The sequence below is a fragment of the Chiloscyllium plagiosum genome, unplaced genomic scaffold (genome assembly GCF_037043375.1).
Source record: "Chiloscyllium plagiosum isolate Xiang-an unplaced genomic scaffold, Cpla_swu_hap1 HiC_scaffold_3, whole genome shotgun sequence".
NCBI classification, from domain to species: domain Eukaryota; kingdom Metazoa; phylum Chordata; class Chondrichthyes; order Orectolobiformes; family Hemiscylliidae; genus Chiloscyllium; species Chiloscyllium plagiosum.
Window position 1 is genome coordinate 106,894,979 of NW_028270141.1, and position 23,179 is coordinate 106,918,157.

General features: G+C 39.6%; 1 protein-coding gene across 3 annotated transcripts in view; it reads left to right on the forward strand.

The window, feature by feature from the left end:
- Nucleotides 1-23,179, forward strand: part of ibtk (inhibitor of Bruton agammaglobulinemia tyrosine kinase) — a 113,740-nt gene that overhangs the window by 11,588 nt on the left and 78,973 nt on the right. For all 3 annotated transcript variants that reach the window (XM_043686948.2, XM_087982367.1, XM_043686949.2), the window contains exons 2-6: nt 8,820-9,573; nt 11,703-11,799; nt 12,677-12,801; nt 16,811-16,921; nt 20,658-20,828. In XM_043686948.2, coding sequence (XP_043542883.2) covers nt 9,250-9,573; nt 11,703-11,799; nt 12,677-12,801; nt 16,811-16,921; nt 20,658-20,828 — 828 coding nt within the window. In that variant the 5' untranslated portion in view covers nt 8,820-9,249. The remainder of the gene's footprint in view (nt 1-8,819; nt 9,574-11,702; nt 11,800-12,676; nt 12,802-16,810; nt 16,922-20,657; nt 20,829-23,179) is intronic.

Genomic DNA, 23,179 nt, shown 5'->3' on the forward strand with positions numbered 1-23,179 from the left:
ATTCACTACATTCTGCTTTCCCACGCTCTACCATTGCCGTAGTAGTAGTAGTAGTAGTATCATCGTTCTTCTACTTGTAGGATCACAATCCTGGGAGACCCTTCCTCAAAGCACTGGGTATCCTCACAGCCCAAGGGCTGGAATGGTTCAAAAGTGTAACTCCTCACAGTCTTCCCTGGGATAAGAAATGCTGGCCTTCCCAGTAATGCCCACATCTCTTGAATGGGGAAAAAAATGATTCAGTTTGGCTTATCACTTGTAAACTGTTGTGCTGAGGATGTTTTAATATGCCATATTGTGAAGCATGCATTTCCAAACCATTACAAACTTTATGGAGACTGCGAACTGCCCACTCCAGGATTCCCCTCATGACTTCCTCCGTTGAATTCAATGTACTGTGAAAAATTACTTTTGCAACAAACATAATTGGAGTTGCCAGAAGGATTGCAGATATTTTCTAATCAACCTTTTCAGAGATGTTATGACACACTAGAGTAGGTGGGATGCTATTCTGGGCATCCTAGCCCAGAGGTACAGACACTATCAAGGCACCAAGCTAAAGATTGCATATTTAGACATCAGTTTACCTTTTAAATTGCAGTCCTTTTTTCTTTAGTTTTAATGTCTGGGCTCATTCCCACAGTATTCTCAAGTGGCATTCCAGTGTAACTGCTGCCCTTATCCTCCTAGATGGAAGTGAGATTGAAAGGTGATGTCTAAGGAGCTTTGTTAAACTTCAATAGTGCATCTTTATAGATGGTACATACTGCTGCTACTGCGAGTCTGTGCTGGAGGCAGTGGATATTTGTAAATGTGGTGCCAGTTAGATGTACTGTTTGAACTTGGATGATGTTGTGCTGCTTGTGGTGTTGGAGCTGCATGATCCAGCCAAGTGGGGGTTACTCCATCACAGGCCTTTTAGCTGGTGGAGAGGCTTTGGGAAGTCAAAAGTGAGTTATTTGCTGCAGGATAAGAACTTAGGAACAAGGAGCAGGAGTAGGCAATTCAACCCTTCGAGCCCACTCTGCTATGTAACATGATCACGGTTGATCTTATCCTGTTGTTTTTGGTTCTTGTTCCTAATCAACTTATTCCCCAGCTACCCAGTTCATTCCTCTCCTTGGTAACTGTTTGAAGCTAACCCAGAGTGTTTGCCATCAAATACTGGAGCAGGTTTAAGAGGTTATACATGCATAAACACCTGCATCACAAAGAAGGGCCTTCCAGCCCATTTTGAGTCTGCACCAGTCAAAAGCAACCATCTAATTATTCTAATCCCACTTGCAATGCCAATGCAAGCATCTAAATACTCTTTTAAACGGTATAAGGATTTCATGTCTTTACCATCCTTTTGAAGACAGTGAATTCTAGACTTCCACCACCTCTAGGTGAAAACATCTTTCCTCTTGTCCCATCTAAACCCATCTCAACCCTTGCCCCTTCCCTGAATTCTATGCTGCGCAGTTATTGATTGCATAAAGGGGAGAAGTTCCATCTCTACCCCTCATCACAATCATGTTCCCTTCAATCTCCTCTGCTCCAAGGAAAGCAGTCCAGTCTATCCAATCTCTCTCTCTTCTTCATTAAAATTATCCAGCAGAGGCAAAATCCTGGCAAATTTGTATCCTCTCCAGTACTATCATACCTTTCCTATAATGTTGGTTCCCGAACTGCGCACAGTACTGTAGCTGTGGCCTAACTAAGGGTTGCCTTCCAAATGTGGTGTAACCAAGATTCATTTCTTGTTCAAAATGATTAGCAGCTGTAATGGTTCAGCCCTTGTTGTTTTTATGACCTGGAAAATACATGGAGATGTTTTGTTCCTAGTTCATGTTTAATAACGCATGAGTCCATCTTGAGAACATCGAGATCCTCCAGAAGAACTTGAAAAGCTTTTATTGTGTGTTGGACTTGAAATGTTTCATTTCAAAGTGCTTGACTGCCTAGTCCTATACTATTTTAGAATTCTGGCATGGGCATGTAACATTCAACCTCCTGAGAAAGACAGCTATTAAAGTTGACCAAGAAGAGTTTTTTAAAAATAAAAACCCTGTTGCCAATTTATAAACATATCATCTTGCCTTCGAACCTGCAGTCTGCTTTTTAGAACTCAAAATTTCTATTTGGAATATGCTCACACCTTTTTGAACGTCTGCAGAGAGTCTATGCTGTCTGCAAACATTTGGTAATATGGTTGAAAAGGCAAAACTGAAAATAAATTGCTGGCATCTAACCTGACTCTGCCTATATATTTTACATTTGTTAGAGTTTCTCATCACGAATCCATCTCAAATTCAAAAAAGTAATTTGGACAGAATGAATCAACTTCTGGAATTTGTACATTTTTAATTTTTTTGTTTTTGTATTCTTGTCTTCAGGTATAGGGTCAGGACACAAGTCAGGACTTCCTTGACAGTTGAGAACCTGAAAACCAGATGTACATTCTTAGAGTCCTAGAAATGTACAGCCCCGAAACCGACCCTTTGGTCCAACCTGTCCATGCCGACCAGATATCCCAACCCAATCTAGTCCCACCCGGCCCATATCCCTCCAAACCCTTCCTATTCATATACCCATCCAAATGCCTTTTAATGTTGCAATTGTACCAGCCTCTGCCCCTTCCTCTGGCAGCTCATTCCATGTACGTACCACCTCGCACCCTAAACCCTATGCCCTCTAGTTCTGGACTCCACCACCCCATGGAAAAGACCATGTCCTTTTATCCTATCCATGCCCCTCATGATTTTATAAACCGCTGTGAGGTCACCCCTCATCTTCTGATGCTTCAGGGAAAACAGCCTAAGCCTGTTCAGCCTCAAATCCTCCAACCCTGGCAACATCCTTGTAAATCTTTTCTGAACACTTTCAAATTTCACAACATCTTTCCAATAGGAAGGAGACCAGAATTTCATGCAATATTCCAACAGTGGCCTAACCAATGTCCTGTATACAGTTGCAACATGACCTCCCAATTCCTGTACTCCATATTCTGACCAATAAAGGAAAGCATACCAAACACACCTTCACAATTCCTATCAACCTGCGACTCCACTTTCAAGGAGCTATGAACCTGCACTCCAAGGTCTCTTTGTTCAGCAACATCCCAGGGCCTTACCATCAAATCTTAGCAGGACTTATATATTTAATTTCCCAAAAATGCAGCACCTCCCATTTATCTAAATTAAACTCCACCTGCCACTTCTCAGTCCATTGGCCTATTTGATCAAGACCCTGTTTATAATCTGCAGTAACCTTCTTCGCTGTCCACTACACCTCCAATTTTGGTGTCATCTGCAAACTTACCAACTGTACCTCTTATGCTCACATCCAAATCACTTTTGTATAAATGATGAAAAGTAGAAGATCCAACACCGATCCTTGTGGCACTCCACTGGTCACAGGCCTTCAGTCTGAAAAACAACCTTCTACCACCATCCTCTGTCTTCTACCTTTTGAGCCAGTTCTGTATCCAAATGGCTAGTTCCCCCTTTATTCCATGAGCTCTAACCTTGCTAACCAGTCTCCCGTAGGGAACCTTGTCAACCGCCTTATTGAAGTCCATATATTATCACGTCTATCGCTCTTCCCTCCTCAATGCTTTGTTACTACTTCAAAAATATGATTTCCCAAGCACAAAGCCATGTTGACTCTCCCTAATTAGTCCTTGCCTTTCCAAATACATGTCCCTCAGGATTCCCTTCAACTTGACAACCATCGACATCAGGCTCACTGGTCTATAGTTCCCTGGCTTGTCCTTACCACCTCGTGGCACCACGTTAGCCAACCTCACCTGTGACTATCAATGATACAAATATTTCAGTAAGAAGCCCAGCAATCACTTTCCTAGCTTCCCACAGAGTTCTAGGGTACACCTGATCAGGAACTGGGGATTTATCCACTTTTATGCATTTCAAGACATCCAGCAATTCCTCCTCTGTAATTCCTGCTGTTAGCAACAAAACGGAGCACATTAGTTTAGATGTGGCTTGCATAATCGAACAATAATATTCATGATTTTTATATAACAGCTGAAGTACTTTCTGAAGCCCTATTTATTTCACGTGGACTTGGGATTTTCAGTGATTTATTTACTTTGACTTCTATTTCCCTCCGTAATCATTCATGGATACTTGTGCATTACACCCTGAAGGATTTTTCCATAAACAGATTTACTTCTCTACTTTACCTATGAGAAAAAGAGATGCTAAGTATCAGTTTTACAACTATTGATATTCTTTCCTTACATCTAACTTGCCTGTTAAATTCAAAGGATCTATATGCTACTTGGTCAGTCACAGTTTCTTAAATGTTTTAGGATTTGAATATGTTGGCATGATTGCATTTCTTGTTCATCGCTAATTGCCAAGAAGGTCTTGATGGTCCACTAATCCTCTTCAATGTACAACCATTAAATAAAGACTCCAGGATATTGATCTAGCAAAGGTGAAACCATGCTGATTATATGGTCAAGTCAGGATAGTGTGTGGCATGGGTATATTTAATTTTCCATGACATTATGGTTCTCTTTCTTTATGATATGAGGAGATGTTGTTGAAGTAATCTTGTTGAATTACTGACATACATCCTGTAGATGAAATTTACTGCAGCCACTGTGTGTAGTGATGAATGGAATGCAAGTGACTTGGTTTTGGTATCATTGTCATTTTCTATATTGTTTTAAAAAAAAAATTGTCTTCAACTTTATTTTATACAAAGTTCACCTAATTTTCTGTTAGTGAAGAGGTTAGCATTCCTATTTGCTTCTTTTCTGTACTTTGTTATGCACATGTCTTGTTCTCAGGCAGGTCACTTGGTATCAATACTGACTTGCTTCCATTCAGATTCAATTGGGTCTGAGATGGTTGCTCAGTCCGAAACATGATTTGCAAATTGTAGGTGGTACTTGAAGAATCAAGCAAATGAGATGTTTGGAGATTGTATGCTCCAGGTAAAGTCTCTTCCTGAATGAGTCTTTTCCATTTTGAGTGTTCATAGTCCACGATTTTCCAGAGTTGGAAGGTATGTTTGAATTTTTTTGCAGTGTTCTCAAGTGTTCCTGCTGTCCTCTTGGGAATATCCAGCTGCAAATGAGCTCTGATTGGAGTGGTTGCTTTGAGAGCTTGCTGTCAGGCATATCGATGACATGCAGAGTTGGTCTTGAGTAATGTTGCTGGGTCAGGCACCACAGTGGCTCAGTGGTTAGCACTGCTGCCTCAACAGTGCCAGAAACCCAGGTTTGATTCCCGCCTCGGGCAACTGTCTGTGCGGAGTTTGCACATTCTCCCTGTGTCTGTGTGGGTTTCCTCCGGGTGCTCAGATTTCCACCCACAATCCAAAGATATGCACGTCAGGTGAAATGGGCAATTTAGCATGGTCATAGTGTTAGTTGCATCAGTCAGGGGTAAATATAAAGTAGGGCAATGGGTCTTGTAGGGTTACTCTTTGGAGGGTCATGTGGACTTGTTGGGCCAAAGGGCCTGTTTCCATACTGTGGAAACTACAATTAGTTTCTTGGTACTGAACATGTTGACTTGGCTACGAGACTCTGTTATTGGGCCATCTTTCTAGTGACAGGATTTGGAGGATCTTTTGAAGACACTGTTGATGGTAACTGTCCATTGTTATGGAGTGCTTGCTGAAGGTGTCCAAGTCTCTTAAATATAACAGCAGAGGGATTGTTGCTGCCTGGTAAACTTTGACTTTTGTCCTGGGTTTGAAAACTTGGTCCTCAAACTTTTCCTCAGTTGGTTAAAGGCTGAGCTGGCAATGTCATCAAAGTGGGGCGTCCATCTAGCATTCTCCAGAGGTTCCAGCATCACAGGTACCTATACTCACCAAATCCGATCTCTCTCTCTATGCTTGATATCAAGAACTATCAAAGGCACTGCATGCTGGAAAGGCTTTGGATCATGACAAAATTCCAACAATAGTATTGAAGACCTGTGGTCCCTTAAGCTTTTGAATAGATCTGGCATCTATCTGACAGTATGGGAAACTGCCTGAATGGAAAAAAAACAAGACCAACCCAACCTTGCCAATTACCATCCCAAAGTGATGGAAGGTGCCGTCGGGCAGCACTTGTTTAGCAATAATCTGCTCACTGGACATTTCAATTGATTCTGACATACATGCAGTTCTTATTACTCCCTCCTCACTGTCTTGTGCGGAGAGGTTGAGTAGATTGAAGTTTACAAGAATGAGAGGTGACCTTATTGACACATACATGATTCTTGGACTTGACCGTTAGATGTGGAAAGGTTGTTTGCCTTTGAAGAATCTCTGACCACAGGGCATAATCTCAGAATAAGTGGTAGGTAGAGATGAGGAATTTTGTCTCAAATGGTGGTAAATTTTCGGAATTCTTTGCTATTGGCTGGATTGTTATGTATATTCCTGATGAAGTGCTTTTGCCCGAAATGTCTATTTTCCTGCTCCTTGGATGCTGCCTGACCTGCTGTGCTTTTCCAGCACCACTCTAATCTAAACTCTGGTTTCCAGCATCAGCAGTCCTCACTTTTGCCCTGTTATGTATAGTCAAGGCTGAGGTAGATAGATCTTTAATCAGTAAGGGATTGTGGGTTGTGGAGAAAAGACATGAATATAGAGTTGAAGATTATCCGATCAGCCGCTATCTCATTATATGGTATAGCAGATGTGATGGTGTGAGTGGCCTATTGCTGCTCCTATACCTTATGACCTTAAACCACCCGCCATCCAGACCTAAATGTGTGTACTGCTGTGCTGTGTCACTGGGTCAAAATCCTGGAATGCACTCCCAAGTAGCATTATGGGTGTATCTACAGCAAATGAACTGCAATAGTTCAAGAAGGCAGCTCACCTTCTCTAATGCAACTAGGACAGTGTGCAATGAATGCTGGCATAGTTAGTGGTACCCACATCCCCCAAAAAATCACTTCTTTACCACACTAGCAGTGTTCCACTATTGTCTTCTGTTCTACATTTTACTTAAGGACCCCCTGTGGAGAAAGTTATAGCACTTGGGATGTTGTCAACAATAACTTTTATACCCAATTGAAATCTAATGGTTTAGTGAACGTTGCTGCAGTAGCACAAATAGTGATGGTAATATTAATAATCACTCCATTTACTATCTATTCAATTTCCTAAGTCTCTGGTACTCTGCAGCTCGCACTCACTCTCTTTTCATCTTGTTTTATAATGCTGCATTATTATATCAGGATGATTCTATATTTTGCTTTAAAGATCTGACATGTGAACATTGCTCATACTTGTGGCTGTATTATATTATGTTATATTAGGGTCAGTCGACCCAAAACTTTAACTCTGATTTCTCCCTACTGATGCTGCCAGACCTGCTGAACTTTTCCAGCAATTTGTTTTTTTTTGTTCTGTTTATATTGTGTTCTGACTTGATTATGTTTGTAAGTCAGTTTATACAACAAGGAATCTATTTGTAACCCAGAGAGTGATTGTATAATCACATGACAGATTCCTTTTAACTGGCATAATTTCTGCTAAACATTTTAACAACAACTGGCAAGTGTTTCTTTTGGTACTTTAGACTAAAGCCTGGAATACAATACTGGGCTTAGGAAAAAAACTTGGCTGAGTTTCTGACTAGCACAAAACTAATGACAAATTGCAATGCAACAGTGGAAAAACACTAAATCTCATTTTAGTTTTCCTCTGGATATAGCTATAATTAGTTCAATGACACCAAATATTATACAAGCATTGGCTGCGTGAAGTCTGGTAGATTGCGGGATACTGAAGTGACTTGAATCTTATTGTAATCTTGATCAGTTTCACTTGGGGTGTGCATTCCATGGGGGATCAGTCGGTTCCGTAGGCAGTAGTTTCACTTGGAGCAGTCTGCCTGATTTTATTTATTTTCCTGACCATTGAACTCTGGTTTGGCTGACTTATACTCTTAATTTGCACAAAAAGTCAATTCAATCTTTCAATTGTACAGTTACATTTTTCTCTCAGGCAGCTGTTTTTTCAGTCAGCTTCTACTTATATTGGACAGAATCATTTATATTTTAAATGATGCTATCTTCTTGGGTATCTTTGGTAAACATTTGAGCAATAATTCTGTAATTTGTGACTTGTAAGCAGAATGAGAGATTAGGTCCTGTCTTCGAAACGCTAATTTTATGCTGTCCGTAAAAAGACGAAAAAAGGCTTGTTCCAATATTGTACCACTTTTGGGAAGGTTTATGGTTCTTCCTTTTTGAAATATCCTAATATTAAATGAGCACAGTAGCCATAACAGATTATTCTTATCAAAAAGCAAAATACAAATGCTCAATCTGAAACAAGAATGGAAATTGCTGGAAATATTGAGAGCTGGCTGCATCTTTGGAGTGAAAAACACCCAGCAGGCCTGTCAGCTTGTGTCTTTTGAAGATTAGATTTAAAATTTTGAGGAGTTGTATTCAATATGAAACTTGAATTATTTTTCTCTCTCTACATGTTGCCAATTTGGTGAGTGTTTCTGATCCTTGTTTTTTGTTTTTATTTCAGCTATTTCTTATGTCAGTTTCCAGTATTTGTTCAGCAATTTGCAGTGAAGTTCTGTGCATTGGAGCACTGAACTTTTGTTTTATTCAGCAGTTTCAATGTAATGGATTTATTGTATCAAAGATTTCATAGTGCTATCTGCTTATATTTGTCCATATATAGCAACTTATCTTTAATTGAGTTTATATAGAAAGTGTCATCCTAACTCTAAGAATTTAAAATGTGAGTTGATAAATTGGGGATTTGTCTAGTAAATCAAGGTTGAAATAATATAGCTTGTGGAATTGCTGATGTTTGTTTTTAACTTTTTACAGGTGGCACTTGCAATTATGGAGGCTTAAGCAAGAAAGGAGTTGTGGGGAGCTTCCCTTCCCTCCCCCCTCTGGTGGCTGACTTTGGATGAATGATATTCAGGAGAGTGTGGATGTTTTGACTGGAAACTTACAAAAATGTTTATTTTCCATAGTAATATTACAATTAAATTTCTATTTTTGTCTATTTAATTGCAAGAAAGTGCCATATTATAGATAGTATTTTATATCTTCGAGGAACCATCCTCTTACAAAACCAGCGCTGCTGTTATGTACTGAACTAATGTAACGAAGGATACAAGATTGCTAGAGTGCAGTGTTTTTATAACACCAGCACAAATCTAGCGCTTTAATGGTACAGCTTCCAGACAATTAAGTTACATAGTCCTCCTTGGAGTTTACGACATTTTGAAGACCTGGAAGTGGGCAGAAGATGAATTCTGTGATGGCAGACTGCACTCCAAAGTGCCGCTCTCTGCAGCATGCCCTTGACATGATTTCAGTGTTGACTAAGGGAACTGAAAGTCAGAGTAAAGCCTTCCTTTCACTGTATTGCTACAATGCAACTTCCCTGAAAGATGGCTTTGGCAGAACAGTTCTACACATGGCTGCATCTTGTGGCAAAAAATCTGTTTTGGATTGGCTCCTCGAAAAGAAAGGGGCTGACCCTTCAGTGAAAGATAAGGAATCTGGATGGACAGCTCTGCACAGAAGCATCTTCTATGGACACGTTGATTGTTCTGTGTTTCTTCTCAAGGTACTATTTTGTTATGTTTGCACTTGTATTGATAGCCCAGTTAGTCTTGTTGCGTCAGGTCTGTATTGGTGCCAATGTTTCTGGATCTTTAAGGAAGAAAAGTTCCTCTACCACTATTTGTAACTTCTTTTGAAGGAGAGAAATCTCACTGCAGATCCAGGGAATGTAAATTCTCATCTCAGTCTAATGACATTAGTTTGAAAATATTACTTAACAAAAAATCTAATTTTGGGACAATGGCAAGTTATCTTTTAACATGATAAAGCATCGCAAAGTACTCTCAAAAGCTTTGTTAAACAAAATTTGACACTGTGCCACACAAAGTATTAATCAGCTGACGAAAAAATTGAGAGAAAGTGGTATAGTTTTAAAGAATATTTTGAGGGAAGGGTGTTGGAGAGGTTTAGGGAGAAAATTCCAGAATTTAGGGCTTTGGCAACTGCAAACTCAGGCTACCAATGATATAGTAAAATATTCAATTGGCAGAAATTTCTGTTAATCCAGTGCCTTATATCAGAAAGAAATTTAATAGCTTGGAGATAATAGAGATGTCGTTGAGGTATCAATGTAGACCAAAGTGTTATCACCGCACATGGAAGCAAATCGAATGTTATGGATTTCTGGACGTTATCGCTGATTGGTGGCATTGTGCAGTCTTTTGAGAGTCTGCAGTGTCTCAAATTGGAAGAGAGTCACAAGCTTTCAGCAGTGTCTATCGTTTGTCAAACCATTATCTATTTTCAGAAAGCACAAAAAGTTTGATTTTTTTTTTAATGGGTGTACATGGATAGACAGATCCTACAGGGAATAAAAACAAAGAGTAGGTGTAAAAGGATCATTTTTATTTTTAGGGGTGTAATTGATCAGTGCAGTACTTCTTGATTGCACACAGGATATTGATGGAGGAGCAATGTTTGAAATTTGCTGACATCACCAATTTGGGCAATTTTTAGTTAATGTTTCAAGTCAGCTGGAATACTACCCACTTGCCTGGATGAATGCAGCCCCAACAACACGCTAAGCTTGACACCATCCAGGACAAAGTAGCTTGCTTGATTGGCACTGCATCTACTCCCTCCACCACCAATGCTCAGTAGCAGCAGTGTGTACAATTTACAAGATGTACTGCAAACATTCACCAAAGATCCTCAGACAGCACCTTCCAAACTCATGACCACTTCCATCTAGAAGGACAAGGGCAGTAGATGTATGGGAATGCCACCACCTTTTAAAGTTCTCCACTCACCATCCTGACTTGGAAATATATCATTTTTCCTTCACTGCCACTGGGTCAAAATCCTGGAATTTCCTACCTAATGGTATTATGAGTCACCCACAGCAGGTGGATTGAAGTGGTTCAAGAAGGCAGTTCACCACCACCTTCTCGAGGGCAACTAGGGATGGGCAATAAATGCTGGCCAGTCAATAATACCCACGTCCCACAAAATGATTGATTTTTAAAAAGAAATCACAGAAGTAATGTATTGGTATAAGTCAATATCATATAAGTCAATATCTAAGTTGGCACATTATGTACCAAGTTGGACTTCCTATTTGTGTATTTTTTTAAAAAGACCAGAATGAATTGAGAACCATAACACAAATGTGGGATTATGACTGAAGAAATGTTTAAAATTAGGGATTTCTGTAGGACTTTGTGCATGTTTTTCAAGCGAAAGCAAAGTTTGTGGCAAAGTATTGCTTTCACTAGCAATCCCAAAGAGGTATATCCTTAGATTTGTCATTGCAAAATCAATAGGAGGCTAGACGAATTGTTTGCAGATGCATATCAATTGCAACATTGTTTTATGGCAAATGGCTGTAGGAGCATAGACTGAAAGTCATTAAAAATATCGAATTGGCATTTAAAAAGGACGAATGCAAAAAGATATGAGGAAAGAGCAGTATGATGTGATTAACCCAATTGAAACAAATTCTGGTTGTAAGACCCCTTTCCATGATCTAGTTGCTATAGTTATAACCAGGTTTAAAGTTACATTTTAGTGCTCTTAAAAATGGTTGTAATTTCTAGAAGTTTACTGACTTTTTTTCTGTTAAAATTAACTCTATTGTCTCTTGCTTTTTAAATATGCAACATTAATGGGCTCTGCTTCTATTTTTGTTTGCAGCATGGAAGTAGTCTTCATATACAAGATAAAGAAGGGTTATCTACACTTGACTTGGCCATGAAAGATAGACCATCACATGTGGTTTATAGAAAGACTGGTATAATTCTCTTTCCTTTCTCAATCTGTGGGTGTCGTAACTTAAAGTAAATATTTGAACTATTGTTTTAACTGTTGTAAAATCCTTTCAAAATCTCTTCAGTAATGAGTTCTAAAAGTTCATTTAACTATATATCTGAGTAATGTGAATTAGAAATCATCAGTATATATTTTCTAATCCACTTGTTCAGAGATGTCATTATGCACTTCTAGAGCATGTGGGATTTGAACCTGGGGCTTCTGGTCCAGTGGTAGGGACAATACCACTGTCACAAGAGCCTTTGAAATCTTCAATGCGTACAATACCAGCTATCTGCAATGGAATCGCAGTTATTACCTTTTGGAAATAAGCTTGTACTTTTTTATGCCATCAATATAGCAAACTCGAGGCTAGTGTAAAAATGCAACTTGATGTTCTTTGCCAACAATTAACAGTCTAAAGGTCATGATTTGCTGTGTGACGAGTTTCGTTGAAAGCCGAGCAAAGACTGGGGCGATGCTGATGCGTGAGATGGTTTCTTAGAGGGAGGAAATAGAGGATCAGGTGACCTGCAGTTGGCATTAGTCACTGCTGTTAACAGGCCATCTGCTTTTCCTCTTGGCTAGTTATGACATTTTAGCAAGATTGACTAAACATTCTAAAAGCACCATAAAGAAATTTATTAAAGACGTGTATAATTCGCTAACTCTGTTTGTTTAGAGTTCTAGTGTTGCAAAAACTAATTTGCAATGTCAGATATTTTTTGGTTATTTTTAATAAAGTTTGCTGTAATTGGCATTTTCTGTAAATACTTTAACTGTGTGGCTCAGCAACATTACACTTAAGTGGTGTAATTGCTTTTGAATGTTTGACATGTATATTCAAATTTATTTTCCAGATCCCACTGAAGTTTATACCTGGGGTAACAACACTAATTTTACCCTTGGTCATGGAAGCCAACAAAGCAAGCATCATCCTGAGCTTGTGGACTACTTCTCTAGGTCAGGGACCTACATCAAGGAGGTATAAAAACTTTACTATGATCATAAATCTTGTTTCAAAATCTCTCTATGCCGAATAACAGAGTCCTCAGCAGATATTTAACAGTTTTCTTTGAAAATTAAATTGTGGTTGTATCTGACTGTGTGCTTGGTAGCGCTTTTGCCTCTCAATCAGGCAGTTAAAGGTTAAGCTTCAACTTCAGGACTGTTTTTCTTATTCATTCACGGAATGAGTGCATCATTGGTTGGGCGAGCATTTATTGCCCAGAGCAGTTGAGAGTTAACCACGATGCTGCGGGCCTGGATTCATGTGTAGGCCAGACCAGATAAGGACAGCAGATTCCTTCCCAGAGGACATTAGTGAACCAGATGGGTTTATCCAAAAATTGACAACTGATTCTCTGGTTATCGTAGACTCTTAATTCCAGATATTTATTGAATTCAAATTCCACCATTTGCTTTCACTGGATTAGAGCCTGGGTCCCCAGAATGTTATCTGGGTCTTTGGATCAAGAGACCAGCAATAATACCAATAGGCCATCACCTCCACTTGAGCAAATAACATAGGTGAATGCCTCAGGCTATTTACCCAAATATAATCTTTTGGATAAAATGTTCAGACAGCCCGACCTGACTCTTTGGACAGATGTTAAGGTACCCAAAGCACTACTTGAAGAATAAGGGGATCTCCTGCTGGTCATGCTAAATTTCTTTGTTAACAGCAAAATCATTGATCATATTTTGCTGTTTGCAGGCTATTTTGCACCGAGTGGCTGCTGTATTTGTTCAGAAAGCAGCAGTAATTAAATTCAAAGTAACTCGGAGCAATCTGAGATAGAGGTGCTGCGTAGAAGCAATTGTTTCTTTCAAACAGCTTTCATGTTCGACTCAATCTGCAGGATCTCTTTCTGGTGCTGTATTTTAGGAAGGAGCTATTTTAACTATTGAAGAAATTACACAACTATTGTTTCACTATTCTGGTTATAGTACAAATCAGAACAAATGTCCTGTGAGCTGCAAGATTAAAATCTCTTAAAATTTCTCTCTTTCAGTGAATGCAAGTATTTATAACTTTTCTTGCATCAGTGGTCAATACATTGTGTTGACTTTGCATGAAGTGATACATAAGCTGTGGTATTTTTATTATAATTGATGGATAGAAATAGTTTGGCAAGAAGCAATTCAGACTAGTTAATCTTAATTGATGTGGAATGTAGTTTACTATTTATGGAATGTATGCAATCTAAAGTAATGCTGCTGACTGGGATAAAAGTTAGCATGCACCATAATGTGTAAGTCTTGTTATTAGTCAGACCAGAGCATTATGGTGAGGTGGGTGGGGAAGGAGTTGATGCAATTTAAAAAAAGTAAAATCAATAAAGCAGCATGTGTTTTGAACAGCATAAGCTGCTGTCAATTTACTTCAGCATTATTATTGTTTAGTTCAGTTATAGGTTGAGATGTTGCCCATCCCCATTTGGCCTTGAAGACGATGATGTGTTACCTTGAACTGCCATTGTCTGTGTGGTGTAGGTATTTCCACACATTAAGGACTAAGTCCCATGATTTTTGATCCAGTGATAATGAAGGAATGGTGATAAATTCCCCTCCAATTCTCACCAGGTATATAACTATAATGCCATTCCTTCAGTGTTGATAGGGGGAGATTCTGAATGGATCAATTCGGTGACATGGAAACACTACGACTTAGGTTCACCTCCAACTCTCGCACAAGTCGTAGTGTTTCCATGTCATTGAATTGATGCAAATCCACTCTGAATCTCTCTGTCTAGCAACATCCATAAATCCCAGAACCCTTGTTCCTAACAGCGCAGGAAGTGAGATTACCCTTCCCCTCTGTAGGTTACAGCAGTTTAAGAAGGTGGCTCACCACCATTTTTGCAAGGACAATTAGGGATGTTCAGTAAATTCTGCCCTAATCGGTGGCATCCATATCTGTTGATTGAATCTGGGAAAAGAAACTTAATTTTGCTGGCCATATAAATACACTCAAAGTTCAGGACCAAAGCAGCACATTTGGCACCCTATTTATTACCTTAAGCACTCAATTCTTCCAACATTGCTGCATAATGCAGTGTGTACCATATATACAATGCACTAATGCAACTTACCAAGACCCTTTAAATGGAACCTTCGAAATCTATGCCAAAACCTACGAGGGAGGTCCAGGGCAGCAGGTGCATAGAAACATCACTACATGTTGCAGTTGTATAAGACTCTGGTGCGGCCGCATCTGGAGTATTATGTGCAGTTTTGGTCGCCATACTATAGGAAGGATGTGGAGGCACTGGAACGGGTGCAGAGAAGGTTTACAAGGATGTTGCCTGGTATGGTAGGAAGATCGCATGAGGAAAGGCTGAGGCACTTGGGGTTCTTTTCATTGGAGAAAAGAAGGTTTAGGGGTGACTTGATAGAGGTGTACGAGATGATTAGGGGTTTAGATAGGGTTGACCATGAGAGCCTTTTTCCACGTTATGGAGTCAGCTATTACGAGGGGGCATAGCTTTAAATTAAGGGGACAGATGTTAGGGGTAGATTCTTTACTCAGCGAGTCATGAGTTCATGGAATGCCCTGCCAGTAGCAGTGGTGGAGTCTCCCTCTTTATGGGCATTTAAACAGGCATTGGATAGGCATATGGAGGATAGTGGGCTAGTGTAGGTTAGGTGGGCTTGGATCGGCGCAACATTGAGGGCTAAAGGACCTGTACTGCGCTGTATTCTTCTGTTTCTACATTTCTATGTCCATGTGCATTCTTCTTTAAAGATGCACACCATTCTGACTTGGAACGATGTTGCTGTTCTTTCACTGCCCATGGGTGAAGACCCTGGCAGTCCCTTCCTAACAGCACTGAGTACCTTCATTACATGGACTATAGTGCTTCAAATAAGGCAGCTAACCACCACCACCTTCTGGTCAATTTGATATAAGCAATAAATTTGGCAAGATTGATGCGCTTGCAGCCTGTGAACAAAAAAAATCATGTTGAGGGTATTTATATTTGGAAAATCAATAATTAAATTAAATCTGATCAAGCCAGTCAACATCATCCTCACAATTCTCTATTCTACCCAGCTTAATATCATCAGCATATTTTAGATATTTTTCCCTCAATACCATCTTTTTTTTTGATATAAAGGGCTGACAATTCACCAGAGCCTGATTAATGTGCATCCCAGAGTATTAAAGGAAGTGGTTCTGGAAAGATTAGGTATATTAATGGTCATCTTCCAAACTTGAACAGAGTCTGGACACATGGGTTAGAAAGTACCAAATATATTCCCAGTATTCTTTTTTTTAAAAAAAAAGAGAAAAGTGATTTGCATTCCAGTTCGCCTATATCAGCAGTAGTGGTAAGTGTAAGAATATATTAGAGGGTGGTAGGTGCCTGGAATGAGCTGCCGGGAAGATGTAGAAGCAATATGATAGCAACCTTTTAGAGTCATTTAAACAACCTGAACAGGCAGAGAACTGAGGGATACAGACCATCTAAGACAGATGGAATTAGTTTAGAATGGCATTGTGACGCGGACATGGTGGGCTGACAGCCTGTTCTATATTCTATTGTATTGTTTTTATGTTTGGAAACGGAAATTGCTTTTTAATATTACTTTTTTAAGAGACTGAAATCTTTACCGCTCACAGCTTAAGGTTACCGGGTAGACCACTTGGGACTCCGATGAGGAAACCATTCCTTTACCCAGAGAGGGTGAGCCTGTGGAATTCTTCACAGAAAGCAGTGAAGCCAAAATATTGAATGTTTAAGGAGGAGTTAGATCTAGTTCTTGGTTCTAAAAGGATCCAAAGTCAAGGGGAGAAAGCAGGAAGAGGGTACTGAGTTGGCTGATCAACCATGATCCTATTGAATAGTGGAGCAGACTCTGAGTCAAATGGTCTTTTCCTGTTTTCTATGTTTACAAATGTAAGGTAACTATTAAGTATATAATTGGGAGCAATGAATAAAGTAATTAGCCTGTATTTAAATAAAGTGCTTGACTTTTTTATTTTTTAGGTTCTGCTTTGCAAATTTCATTCAGTATTCCTTTCACAAAAAGGTCATGTGTATACCTGTGGCCACGGCCAAGGAGGTCGACTTGGGCATGGAGATGAGCAAACATACCTTGTAGGTAGAAATTCTGTTAATTTTTTTTTTCTTTATGCATGTTTGCTTGCCTTTTTTTTTATGGAGAATAAATAAGAGATTTTGAAAAATCATGGAACAATATTATCTCCATGGTTCACTGAGGTTTTCTTTTGCACTCTGGTCCCTGGTAACTGCCCAGGAAACAAACTCATATTTGTCTGTGGGCCGCAGTGAACATTTCCTTTTGCTGCAGCAAGGCTTGACCTTCTCACAAGTAGAGTGTCAAGCTTGGGATGTTGCTGACAAAGTCATGTTTTTTTTTTTAAGCCTTTGTGAGCTGAAGAAAATTCAATTCCTCTCTGATCAAGGAAGAAGTGACTGGTAGAATGCATTATTACTTACTTTCTAACTTTCTAGCCTTTCTATTCTGGCAAGCCAAGATACCATAAAGATCTCAAAAGTCTGCAAACCCAACCGCAGGGTGCAAATGCAGCGCGGACTTCCCTTCCATCAACCTGGACTTAAATTCCTGCCCCAAAAGAGAGTGAAATGCTGGGAGGAGTGATGAGACAGCATTTTTACTCACCTGTAAGTAGCCCTACTCTTTAGCATAGAACAATCTATTTCTTTAAAAAAAGAAGCAAAGCAGGCAGTGTTTTTAACTTGAAGAATGACTGACAGAACCGTCAATGTGTTCTCTGGAACAGTGAATGGCAGATTCTGAATTTTGCGTAGGTGAACCTGCTGGAAGTTGTGCTTTTGCGCCATCAGTTACATTTTTCAAAAAGAACTTTTCTATCGCGAACCAAAACCTTGGCTAGTACACCCCAGGAGACAACATTTGCATGTCTCCAGTTTGTCACCTATGGTTTTTTACTGGCATTGGGAGCTCCTGACAGTATTGCCCACAGGATCAACAGAACACTTGAGCCTGTCCACCACCGAAAGGATTCCTGGAAATCCTGGTAGGATCGTCGGTCATGGTAGATTGCAGGAGGTGAGTAAGGGGACATTTGTTTAAAAAACTGAGATGTGAACGAATTCCATCTGAGGATAGTAAAATTCTGGAAATCTTTAACCTGGAGAGTTACAGAGGCTATAATCAAAGTATTTAAAGAGGAGGTATATAACGTTTTTTGAAATGTTAACGAGTTGAAAGTAATGCTAGCACAAAAGAGCAGTTTATGCCTAGGATATCTCAACCATGGTCTTATAGAATGGTAGGGGAAGCTCAAAAACTAATGTCCTACTCCTAACCATATTTCTTATGTTCTTGTGTACTCTGTCCAGTTACCCTGTCAAGGCCCTTCAGGATCTCATATGTTCCAATCAAAGCATCTGTTGCTCGTATCTTCAATGTTTACAAGCTGACCCTGCCCAGTCTTCCCTCATAAGACAATCTGCCAATTCCAAGTATTAGTTTAGTAAACTGTCTTTGAACTGTTTCCAACACACTTACATCATTCTTAAAAAGGATTTAAGCAATCAGATCTCTTGTCTGTTCATTCAAATCATTCATACAAATTGTGAAGAGTTGTGATCACAGCACTGATCCTGAGACAACTATATCATCTTGCCAACCAGAAAATGACCAATTTAGGTCTAACTTTTTTTCTAGCTAATCAATAAAATATGTAGGAGGAAGATGAGGACTACAGATGCTAGAGAGTCCGTCAAAGTATGGTGTTGGGAAAGTACAGCAGGTCAGCCAGCATCAAGGTAGGGGAGAGTCAACATCTCTGAATAAGGGCTTATACCTGAAATGTCAACTGTCCTGCTTCTCTGATGCTACCTGACCTGCTGTGCTTTTCCAGCGCCACAATTTTCGACTCAATGTTTAGGGAGATATAACAATGAGCTTTTATTTTCTGCCATTACCTTTCATGGGGCACCTTATTAACTGGAATGAAATACCACCACCTGTTCCAAAGCTGTGTTGTAAAGGCAGTTATTTTTTCTCCCTTGACTAATCAGATATACTGATGCTCAGGAAATCTAGTCAGCAGTTTTTTAAAATAAAAAATGTCAATGGAAGAACGTAACCTTACAATATTTTGAGGAGGTTGACTTAAATCCTCAGAATGGGTTGGTTATTTAATTGATTGCCCTGCCCCCCCCCCCCCCCCCCCCACCCAAAAAAACAAAAACCGGCTCACATTACAACTTCTAAATCCCACAGTGGGAATTCCAGGATTGAGTTACTCATTATTTTTTACTGCCTCGTGATCTGAAAGCTTGACTTTACCTTAAGACTTTGAATAATATTTTATAAAAATTTTCTGGGATGAGTTTAAAGCAATGATTTTCATATTTGCCCACAAATGTTCACAAGCTTATAATGAACAATTCTTTTGAGTCTTTGGAATAGAAATCCAATGAGTTTGAGCTATTGATAGAAAGTCTGTGTGCGTCTTGCCAATTTTCTCTCCTGAGGGCACTACTTTCTCTTAGAATGGAATGTAGGGGTGACATTTCCATTTCTCAGTTAACACTCTTGTTCTGATTACTGATCTCTGCTTGTCAGTGCGTGACATCATGGTCAGATGTTAGCATCCCAACAATCTCACTGGATCTCGATTAGGGGAGGAAATTCTGGCATTAATTACTATTTGAAATTTTGAATCAACAGATTGTGTGTTTGGTTAAATCCTTCTGTGGTGTCTCAAAGAAAATACAACATAGGAGCCGCCTTCAGCTCTCCAAGCCTGTACCAACACATTTGTCCTTCCATACTAAGACTGTCTTTGCTTACAGGATTCATATCCCTCTATTCCCTTTCTATTCACATATTCATCCAGGTGACTCTTGAATGCTGCTATTGTCTGCTTCCACCACCAGCTCTGGCAGTGTGTTCCAGACTCCAGAAAAAATGTCCCTTGCACATTCTTTAAAATTCCTGTTCACTGTATAATTTCCACCTGTATGTGACCTTCGAAAATGCATCACCTCGTATTTGTCTAGATTAAACTCAATCCATCATTCTTCTGCGCGTGCCTCCAACTGATCTATACTCTGTGGTATCCTCTGACAGTCGTCCTCAACTCCCAATCTTTGTCTTGTTCTCAAACTTACTAATTAGACCAGACGTGACTTATGTAGATTACAAACAGCAGAGGTTCCAGCACTGATCACCACTAGTCGCAACTCGCCATTCCGAAAGCATCTTTCTACTGTTACCCTGAGTCCTATGACTGAGTCAGTTCTTTATCCATCCTGCCAGCTCACACCTGATATCATGTGACTTCACCTTTTTTGTACCAGTCTGCCATGAGGGACCTTATCAATGGCTTTACTGAATTCCATGTAACATCAACTACTTTTCCCTCCTCAATCCTCTTTGTCACCTCCTCAAAAACTCTATCAAGTTAGTGAGGCTTGACCTCTCCTGCAACACAATCATGTTAATTTCAAAGCAAATTCAAACAGTGCATGGCTTTTTCTTTAAAAACTTCCAAAATTGAAATTTGCAAAATGCTTAAACAGATGGGTAGGGTATGATGTTCCTCTTGTTGAGAAGTCTAGAACTAAGGAGCACAATTTAAAACTGATGGAGAATGTCACTTAGGCCTGAAATGTGGAGAAATATTTTTACTTAGAGGGTTGTAAACATTTGGAACTCTTTATTAGATAAATTTTGAGATGCCATGAAAAAGGCAATGTGACCCACCATTACCTCCTGGCAAGATATTGCTGGGCAAGTTGTGTGAAGATTTCAAATGAGACGTTTTGATTGTACGGCACATTTACTGTATAACGTTTTTACTGTCTTATTTAGGTTCCTCGACTGGTGGAAAGTTTAGCAAGCCATCGTTGTTCTCAGGTGGCAGCTGCAAAGGACCATACAGTTGTTTTGACAGAAGATGGATCTGTTTATGCTTTTGGACTGAACACTTATTATCAGTTGGGCATTGTACCTCCACCAGTCAACAGTAGTATACCAAGGCAGGTACGTATGGGCAATTGCTCTTGTTTTTTGGGATGCCTGCCTAACAATGGGCCACTGATGTTCTTTAAAAGAGTCAGTTTATTTAAACCATTTAATGCAAACTTGAAATTTTTAGGGTCATTATCTGCAATGTTTTCAAAATAAAATGAATATAAAATTAATTTTTACTATGAGCATCTTTCTTAAGAGTTGAGGCTGAACAAAATTATGGAAAAAATTTCAAATTCTTAGAGTCAAAGAGATGTACAGCATGGAAACAGACCTTCGGTCCAACCCGTCCATGCTGACCAGATAACCCAACCCAATCTAGACCCAACTGCCAGCACCCAGCCCATATCCCTCCAAACCCTTCCTATTCATATACTCATCCAAATGCCTTTTAAATGTTGCAATTGTACCAGCCTCCACCACTTCCTCTGGCAGCTCATTCCATGCACGTACCATTCTCTACGTGAAAAAGTTGCCCCTTAGGTCTCTTTTATATCTTTCCCCTCTCACCCTAAACCTATGCCCTCTAGTTCTGGACTTCCTGACCCCAGGGAAAAGACTTTGCCTATTTACCCTATCCATGCCCCTCATAATTTTGTAAATCTCTATAAGGTCACCCCTCAACCTCCGCCGCTCCAGGGAAAACAGCCCCAGCCTGTTCAGCCTCTCCCTACAGCTCAAATCCTTCAACCCTGGCAACATCCTTGTAAATCTTTTCTGAACCCTTTCAAGTTTCACAACATCTTCCAACACATAGGAAGGAGACCAGAATTGCACGCAATATTCCAACAGTGGCCTAACCAATGTCCTGTACAGCCACAACATGACCTCCCAACTCCTGTACTCAATATTCTGACCAATAAGAGAGAAAGCATACCAAATGCCGCCTTCACTCTCCTATCTACCTGCGACTCAAGGAGCTATGAATCTGCACTTTAAGGTCTCTTTGTTCAGCAACACTCCCTGAGACCTTACCATGAAGTGTAGAAGTTCTGCTAAGAATTGCTTTCCCACAATGCAGCACTTTGCATTTATCTGAATTAAACTCCATCTGCCACTTCTCAGCCCATTTGCCCATCTGGTCCAGATCCTGTTGTAATCTGAGGTAACCCTCTTTGCTGTCCACTACACCTCCAATTTTGGTGCCATCTGCAAACTTACTAACTGTACCTCTTATGCTCGCATCCAAATCATTTATGTAAATGACAAAAAAGTAGCGGACCCAGCACCGATCCCTGTGGCCCTCCACCACCATCCTCTGTCTTCTACCGTTGAGCCAGTTCTGTATCCAAATGGCTAGTTCTCCCTGTATTCCATGAGATCTAACCTTGCTAATCGGTCTCCTGTGGGGAACCTTGTCAAATGCCTTGCTGAAGTCCATATAGATCACACCTACTGCTCTGCCCTCATCAATCCTCTTTATGGAGTATGAACTTCTGACTGTTTTGTTTGTTTAGGTTCTACTGTATGTCATGGGGTGGGTCTTGAATTTTGTGATTTTATATTTTTAGATGTTTCAAAAGCCCTTTAGCCTGGTACTTTTTTAAGAGGTAAAAATGACTAAGATGTCAGAGTCGAAGTTTGGCATTCAACCCATTGTGATTGTGGCTGATCTGATAATCCTCACTCCACTTTCTCGCCTTTTCATCAATTACTGTAGATTAAAGATCTGACTATCTCATCCTTGAATGTACATTTTTTAAAAAAAACTGTACCCTTTTGAGAGAAGAAATTCCTCCCCTCTCTTTAAATGTGTGATCCCTCTTATTGAGATTATGTCCTCTGGTCCTAGAATCTCTCATATAAGAGGAGCCTTTATTGAAAGGTTTAGGAGGAAAAGCAGGCAAGTAGGAATAATTGGGCAACTCTTTTTGAGTAAAAGCAAAATAATGCAGATGATGGTAATCTCTCCAACCCTTTATTTGAATGGAATTGGCATGGAATGGGCTTATTCAGTACTCCAAGGTTCTAAGATTGTATTTTGATTCTTGGAGGGGTCAAAGAGGAAATTTTATAGTTGTTAAAGTTAAACAATTTTCTGTCACTTCATTAAATGCTGAAGGTTCAACTGGAAATACCTAGTGTCTTACTGAGCATTGTATTTTAATTGTAAGATTAAATAATCTTAAATTGCAATTCTAATTTGTAGATCCAAAGAAGTTTGATTAAATTTTGTTACGGGATTAAGTGCTTTCATTTAAAATCTTGCTTTTGAAAGCTATTCCTGAAAATATGTTTTCAGATCCACTCAACTCGATGTTTTATGAAAACTTGTAACTTTTTCAAAACTTACAGATAGAGCAAAATTTTGTGTGCTTTTATGGAGGGCTTAGAACTATAGAAATTGCAATCTTGATTTTGTA